Here is an 8,143-nt window from a genome sequence, read left to right on the forward strand (position 1 = left end):
ACCAAACAGAGACTGGAAACAATGCCTGGCTCTCAGAAAGAAGTTGACCTGCATCCTGAGTGTTCCATTACCCATTTGTCAAAGCCAAAATGGGCCAGGGCACACATGAGGGAGGATGCAGGACCATTTCTTGAGCAACATGGACTCAACTTCCTTGAGTCTATGTGAGAGGCTTGTGGTGTACAAAGGAGGGCATTTCCTTTCTTATTTTGCCTCCACACTTCAAAAAATCAGCACCTGCATTTTGTGCCTGAGTCTTTAGATCCTGAATTTGACCAATGTATCCAATTTTTCCCTCTTGAAAGATTATGGGATTCACATCCATGAAGTACAACTTCCTGCATTTTACTCTTTCTGCAGGATACATCTCTAGAGGCATAATTCCAGTTCAGGAGTATGTTCATTGTAATTATTCCTGATACATATGATGAGACCAGTTTCTTGGTCATGAGGCAATTTTAAGTATCAATCAAATATCTTACTGTGTAGCAATGTTCTTCTGATATAATTGGACTGTAGTATGGTTTTCTAGGGATTATGTTTCACCCCTGGGGCAGGAAAAGGCAGAGTCTTAGAGACCAAGTCAGAGATACTAAACAGCTCAGACCTGATACCGGCGGTAAAAGCAGCCTTTACCATGATGACGGACCAGATTCTTCCCACTCCATTCGCCAAACTGACCTAGGAGAATTCCTGAACATCAGAATGCCAAACTACTGTCTGTTAGAGTTCCCTAAAGGAGAGATGTGAAGCACTGGGGGGTGGGGAGCATCCTTCATTCCTAAAAAGGCATTTGTCAGGTGAAAACTTCAAGAACCAATGGCAACAAAGCAAGGCAATCCGAAACCATGCATTATATTATAAATCTGCTTTATTTAGCAATTAGAATTGAGCAAAGAGATGAGGAAATATCACAGGGATACAGACCCTGCACATCAGAGAACTAGTCACTGTGCTTTCATGATCACTGCAAAGAAGAACCCAACCCTGCAAGAGGCAGAACTCCTGAGCCAGTGGAAAGCAAGGGGGACTTGCCCTGTTCTGCAGTAGGACCCCGGCAATGACCTTCCCGATGGTGAGTTTGGGAACCTCAGGTGGAGCAGGTATTGGCAGAGAGATGAGGGCACTCAGAACTTTCAGTTCTAATTCAAGAAGGAAGAGAAGAAGGAAGCAGGAGAGAGAAAGCAACTGGAGGAGAGGGCAGCTGAGGGGCCCAGAGACACTGTGGGACCAAGGCTGAAGGAAGGGCTTCAGTGCCTGTAGCTCTTCTTGCTGGAGGAGGTGGTGGTGTATTTGATGGTGGAGCTGCTGCCCCCGGCAGAGCTGAGGCCACTTCCCAAGGCTCTGCCACTGCCAGAACTGAAGCCACCTCCAAGGCTGTGACCGCCGCTGCTGTAGGAATAGCCACTGCCTCCGCCCAGGCTGAAGCCACCACTGCCACCGCTGGCACCGCCATAGCCGCTGGAGACGGTGGACTGCACCACGGCTGTGGAGGGAGGGGGACAAGGTCACAATGAGACATGGTGACTCGTTCTGCCAGACTGAGTCCAGTCAGAAGAGCACAAGGGCAAGGGAGGGAGGCAAGCAAAGGTACTTACAGATGTTGACTGGTCCAACGCCTTCCCCACTCAGCCTAGGAGAGAGGAGACACGGCCATCATGAGACCTCAGAGAGCCACAGCTGGACCAGGGTGGGAAGCCCCCCCGTGAGGAGAGTCCATGGGGAAAGTGCCTTTCAAGTGGTTTTCTGAGGGGAGCATTCTGGCCACAACTAGAGCCCCTGAAACGTGAGCTCATTGGCTGGACATCTTGGAGCTGGACCCAGATGCTGGGGGAGGTTGTGAGATACCCACCTGCACTCCTCGCCCTCCAGCAGCTTCCTGTAGGTGGCGATCTCCACGTCCAGGGCCAGCTTGACGTTCATCAGCTCCTGGTACTCCTTCAGCAGCCGGGCCATGTCCTGTTTGGCCTTCTGGAGGGCGTCCTCCAGGTCGACCAGCTTGTTCTTGGCGTCCTTGAGGGCCAGCTCCCCACGCTGCTCAGCGTCAGCGATGGCAGACTGCAGGTTGGCGCACTGGAAGGGGAAGGTGGGCAGATGAACTTGCAACCTGATCCCCAGGGGAGACTAACCATGGTTCTCCTTTCCGAGTGAGGAAGAGTTCTAGAGCCCAGATTTCATGGGAAAGGCGCTCTGACAATTTTGTCCAGAATTTTTCCATTCTGCAAATCTTATCTAGTCTAGGATCCACTTGGAAAACCTATGCACTTTGTGTTAACCACCCTGAGTGAGAACTGGGCTGGCAGAACCTGGAGATACTACAGCAGACACAAGACCAGGGGACATCAGAAGAAACGGACCAATGGGCTTGTTTTGAATGTTGATTTTTGGATACGTTCACGTGGATGCATACTGAATTAAACAAATCACAGACATTCTGGTGAGGTGATTTCACATTAAACTGCTGAGACCTTGCCTTTGTTCCACCTCACATTTTTGGACAAGATTCATTTGTTCTGTCTTTTCTGTTTCTTTTTCACATTAACTGAGCAGATTTGCAACAATCTTTCTCACACTCTCTGTCCTGCCTTTTCTTTACCAAGTTGTGTCTTAATTCACAGAGCAATCATTCCTTTTATGTAATCTCTTCTCCACGCCTCTAGACCATATTTTTACATCGCTGACTGTTGGAATTGGTCCTGTTGTAAGTTTGTTTCATGCTCCTGGGCTGGGATCCATCTCTCTAACCTGTAGGAACGCACTAAGGGTAGGAACTGCATGTCCTCCCCTCCCTGCTTGTTCCCTCTGCACACAGGAACTTCCCAAATGATGGTTGATGACTGCCTTGTCGCCTGGGAAGGGAAGATGTGTTTCTCCTCCATGGTCCCCACCATACCTGCTTCTTGACGTGGTCGATCTCAGATCTCAGCCTCTGGACCATGCGGTTGATCTCAGAGATCTCCTGCCTGGTGTTGCGCAGGTCGTCCCCGTGTCTGCCTGCCGTCACCTGCAGCTCCTCATACTATAAACCAGAGGGAGAGAAGGGGGTGTACGTTGGCTTCATGTGACAATGACGACTGTCACACTCATCAAGCATTTAACAAACTGAAACTAATGGTTTCTCCACAAGGTATTTTCCCATTATTGAAGGTACAAGGTCTTTGATACTGTACACCCATCACAGATCACCCTGGTTGGGACCACTGACTGCCTGGTTCCCTTCAGGACCAGCTATGTTCTGTACGGTTTCTGAGAACAAGCATCAGGGTGAAGCTGAAGCAAAGAGCACGAGGTCCTTATGTGCAGTAGCTTTCGTCCTTCATCAGGTTCTTGACTTACTAGAGTCGGACATAAATACTGTAAAGGGCTACTCTGTTAATGCAGGGGACACATTCTGTGAAAGGACTCCAGCTTCCTAGAAATAGATTTCCCCAGTGATGTCTGTAGCTTTGCTGGTGTTCAGGGAAAACGCACGAGGGATTCTTCATTTGCCGCCCCCACACTGCTCACCTTCGACTGGTACCAGGACTCAGCCTCAGCCCGGCTCCTTTGAGCAATCTCCTCGTATTGGGCCTTGACTTCGCTGATGATGCTGTCCAGGTCCAGGCTGCGGTTGTTGTCCATGGAGAGGACCACAGAAGTGTCTGAGATGTGGGTTTGCATCTGAGCCAGTTCCTGCAGAACATGAGGTCATCAGACCATCTTTTCCTGCGATGTTTACAGACATACCCAAGCCCAAGATTTCCACCCTTTGCACAATCTTATACCAGTGAATAAAATAGGGTGAAGAAGATGCTTACTGCTTCATAAAAGGCTCTTAGGAAGTTGATCTCATCTGTGAGGTTATCTGCCTTGGCTTGTAGTTCAACCTTGTTCATGTAGGCAGCATCCACATCCTGGAGAATAAGCCAGCAGACTACAGTCAGATGAGCCCTCCTTCCCAGTCTGCACCACCTTTCAGTCTCCCTACTTACACCTTTCTCAGATATGGGCAGGAACCCAGGGTCCTCTCCTAAAAGAATTATGAGCCCCTGATCTTACTCAGCTCACCTTTTTCAGTTTCACAAATTCATTCTCCGCTGCTGTGCGCTTGTTGATTTCATCTTCATACCTGGAATTAGAAAGGATAAAACATAATCAGCCAGTCGAGAAAGGGATACACACAAAGCAGCCTGGGATCCTAACTTTTCATAATGAGATATCCAAATGGAGCGTTCCTGCCAGTGTGCCTAAAAGATGTATTTTGTGGTCTCTAAATTGTTTACTTCTTTTCTCTCCTCATCAGACTACAAGACCCTTTTGTTCTGGGGGGTTTGTGTTTAGGCAAGAACTGTGATTTCATTTCCGTGGTCATGGTTTACTAGCAATCATGCCCTCATCTGGACCTGCTCTTCCAATGGACTTGAAGTGTGGGCTTCAGGAAACGGAGCCCATTTCTCTCTTTTAACTCACTTGTTCTTGAAGTCCTCCACCTGGTCCTGCATGCTCCTCAGCTCCGAGTCCAGGCGGCCTCTCTCCCCCAGGATGCTGTCCAGCTGCCTCCTGAGGTTGTTGATGTACTGCTCAAACAGAGGCTCCAGGTTCTGCCTCACTGTCTTGGTGCCCTGTTCCTGCAGCAGGGTCCACTTGGTGTCCAGGACCTTGTTCTGCTGCTCCAGGAACCGCACCTGGAGGAAGACAAGATGGTTATTTTCCAGATGAAGAAGGGAGACAGAGATGTGAGTTGACAGGTCCCCAAGCAAATGTGGGTCCCCATGGTATTGGGTGACTCCAGTTCATGTACAGAGGCTCAGGGTGATGGTTCTGCTCCCCTAAACCCTTTTCCTTTACAGCACACAGATCTCACCAACCAAATTCCCCCATGGAGCTTTGAGCTATTTCCTCCCACTAATTGATGGAGCCTGTCAGTGTCTTTCAACATTTTATCTCATCCTCTTGATAAAGAGAATCACAAATGTAGTTTAAAATAGTATTTTTCTGATATATTGCAGAGTCTTTTTTAAAAGAGTACCTCAGTTAAAGTCATGTCAAATGTTTAGAATCTCATGATTCAATTTTAACCCTATTAATGATTGGAGTTCATCAAACTTCCCATTCTGTGCATACGTCTCCTCTAAACAAATTCCCTTCATGGTCATGATCTGGTTCTACAAGTTGAGTGTTTCTATGGACTTATATACATGTTTCTGAGTCTTTTAGTTCCTAATCCAGCTAGAATATACTTTTCTGCTTTCCGTCTTCCCATTGCATCCCTCTGTCCCACTTCCCTGGGCTCTAAAATATTTTCCACTGTAATTCCCTTTTTAGTTTCGTAAGCCCTTACAAGGTTATGCTAACCCATTCAATTCTCATTCCCTTTTCTTTGGGTCAAGGTTATCAACAGTTGAGAATTCTTTCTGGCAGGAATGAGAGACATGGGAGGGATCAGTAGTGCTAAACGATTTCAGTCTCATTCTGCCTGTGGTCCAAATGGAGCTAGCCCTGCATCCAAGTGGAAAGTTAGCCTGAGTCCCCTCCTCCCTCTCTCCCGCATCTCCCTCTGGTAGGGCATTTCTTGGTTCCCTAGTTTGGGGAGTCTGAAATCCCAGTGGAGGGCAGGTGCTCCTGGCTCACCTTGTCGATGAAGGAGGCAAACTTGTTGTTGAGGGTCTTGATCTGCTCCCGCTCCTCAGTTCTCACTCTCTGGATGGTGGGGTCGATTTCCAGGTTCAGAGGAGTGAGGAGACTCTGGTTGACGGTGACCTCTTGGATGCCTCCAGGAGGGAGCACAGGGAAGCCAGCGCCCCCATAGCCACCAGCAAAGCCAGCTCCACCACCGAGCCCAGCTGCACCACCAAAACCGTATCCACTCCCAACTCCACCTCCAAAGCCAAAGCCAAAGCCACCTCCGTATCTGCTGCCGTATCCACCACTGATGGAGATCCTCTTGGTGCCCCCCAGGTTATAGAGGCTGCGGCTGCCAAAGCCAGCCCCTCCACACACTCCAGCCAGGCCACCACCGCCCCTGGAGCGGGACACCGACACGCTGCTGAAGCCAGAGCGGCAGACCCCAGGGACTCGGGCTGAGCCGGCGCTGAAGCCCCGGCGGCTGGTGCTTTGGCTCCTCACGGTGGATCTGCAAGACATGGTTCTGAAGACTAGAAGGCTGAGGAAGGTGTGAGAGGCTGGAAGGTAGAGCTGAGAGGAGCAGATGTGTGTGAGGAGCTTCCAGGTAAGCGCTTATATATGGAGAAAAGGGGCTGGGCTCAGTCCTAGAAGGTGAGCTTGCAGGTTGGGAAGGGCTGGGCTTTACAAACAGTGAGATCACCCCCGGCCCCTGGAAAGGTATAAAGTATGAATATTGCTTCTTTGGCTTCTTTTAGTCATGGAGAAATTCTGGCTTCTAGCCCTGACTTGATCCCAACACAATAAGACTGGAGGTAAATTCTCTGAAGTCATGAGTTAGTCATGTTCCCAAACAAAGGAGACAAGGAGCTGATCTGTGATAATTGTCCTGTCCTTCTGCTTACTCAGACACTCTTCTGTGTGCCCCCTTCCCACATATGTTGTCTCCTCCACCAGCACCACCCTTCCCATCAGGGGCGACTGTCTCTGAGGGCTTGTGAGCATTTGCCCCGTGGCCTGAGCAAGAAGTGGCCTGCGCTGTTTTTTCACCCTGTTTGAACGTGTCCTTCTGGAGCTCCTGGTCGCCTTCCTGGTGGCCTGGCCATGGGAATGCTGGCCACTTTGGAGACATGACTCTACTTTGAAGGGCAAGAGGGACAAAGGAGTTGCATTTTTACAGGATAAGATCAACTCTGTCCTGTGTGATAAGCTGCCCAACTGACAGTTTCATGATCAGGTAGGAGATCACCCAAGCCCACTCTGTGCAGAGATCTGACCCCTCCTCGGGGATTTTACCCATGCCTGCACCCCCTCCCCAGTGTTTGCTTTCCCCCTGGGCCAATGATCATATAGGTTTTTTTTTATCAAATGAAATTCATAGATGTCTTTCTCTTGGTCTTTTGGAATGTTCACTTAGAACTTAATGTAAAGAATCTAAAATGAGTAGGTCAAAAGTCATTAAGGGGATTCACTGAATTTTGATTCACATAGATTCTGACATTTCTTGAGAATCAAGAATCAGACGTCTTAATGGACTGTGTACAGAAAGTGGAAGGACATATATCAGCAGTGAATCATAAAAAATGTGTCTTTACAAGTGTGATGATATCACAAGGAAATCCTAAACTTGTATTTCTAATCTCATGCTTGAAATCTCAAATCCCCATATGCCTTCTTGAAGGGAGGGAAGGCTGTGAAGTGAGCACAGCACTTGGTGTAGAGGGGAACGAGCTTTCTTTTTTCTAGTCCTGAGCCAAAGGGACGCTGAGAGCAATTACAGGCATGTGGTTTTAGGAGAACATCTGGTTAAATGTACAACCAGGGGAGGAAAGACAAACTCCCACGTTGATGACGAGCCCAAGGAAAGCTCTTGCAACTGTCTGAGAAGCAGTCCCATCTCTCCAGCATTTGGTGGGGGGCACAGCATCCAGGGAGGCAGGGCATTCCCTGTCCAAAGGAGTGCTAACTCAGCATCTGGCAGGGAAGAGATACCTACTCGAGACAATGGAAGCAGCTTCCCTTCCTCCACCCTGATTGCTCAATGCTTGACCAAGAAATGTGCTTCCACCCACTTCTGGGAAAGAGGCATTCCTTCCCATGGAACAGTGTTCTGATCAGCTCTCTTGAGATAGAGTCTTTAGGTTTGGCAGGGATGAGGCCAGGAGGGGTAGGAAGGGTTAGAAGTCAGGTGGGGGCAGCATGCATTTGTCCAATGTCCTGTGTCCATGTCAGTGTCCAGTGTGTGTGGCTGCTTTCACATGGCCATGACAGAGTTGAGTAGTAGTTGCAACAGAGAGCATGTGGCTTGCAAAACCTAAAAGGTGTTTTAGATGGTCCTTTAAAGAAAAAGGTTGCCGTGACAATGAGTGTGTATATGTCCATGAATGACTGAAAAATTGTGCTGAACACTGGAATTTGACACAACATTGTAAAGTGATTATAAATCAATAAAAAATGTTAAAAAAAAAAAGAAACAATTCATAACAAGAAAAAATAAATAAATAAAAAGAAATGAGAAAAAAGAAGAAGTTTGCCAAACTCT

At 48.3% G+C, this 8,143-nt stretch overlaps 1 protein-coding gene across 1 annotated transcript; it reads right to left on the minus strand.

Moving 5' to 3' along the window:
• Positions 1-887: 887 nt before the first annotated feature.
• On the minus strand, positions 888-6,193 carry LOC105094608 (keratin, type II cytoskeletal 6A). The gene is made up of 9 exons (XM_064491021.1): positions 5,611-6,193; positions 4,450-4,664; positions 4,048-4,108; positions 3,798-3,893; positions 3,508-3,672; positions 2,894-3,019; positions 1,853-2,073; positions 1,599-1,633; positions 888-1,486 (listed from the first exon to the last, which is right to left on the minus strand). Exons 1-9 carry the CDS (start codon positions 6,121-6,123, stop codon positions 1,251-1,253), a joined length of 1,668 nt encoding a protein of 555 aa, XP_064347091.1. The 5' UTR covers positions 6,124-6,193; the 3' UTR covers positions 888-1,250.
• Positions 6,194-8,143: the final 1,950 nt, after the last annotated feature.

The sequence above is a fragment of the Camelus dromedarius genome, chromosome 11 (genome assembly GCF_036321535.1).
Source record: "Camelus dromedarius isolate mCamDro1 chromosome 11, mCamDro1.pat, whole genome shotgun sequence".
NCBI classification, from domain to species: domain Eukaryota; kingdom Metazoa; phylum Chordata; class Mammalia; order Artiodactyla; family Camelidae; genus Camelus; species Camelus dromedarius.

What these genes read in the sequence shown, in the direction of transcription:
- LOC105094608 (XM_064491021.1), bottom strand. Translation starts at nt 6,123, where the DNA reads ATGTCTTGCAGATCCACCGTGAGGAGCCAAAGCACCAGCCGCCGGGGC. An exon ending in GTGGAGGACTTCAAGAACAA is followed by an intron (nt 4,109 to 4,449) that starts GTGAGTTAAAAG and finishes TTCTAATTCCAG; the next exon opens with GTATGAAGATGAAATCAACA. An exon ending in CTGGAGGGCGAGGAGTGCAG is followed by an intron (nt 1,634 to 1,852) that starts GTGGGTATCTCA and finishes CCTCTCTCCTAG; the next exon opens with GCTGAGTGGGGAAGGCGTTG.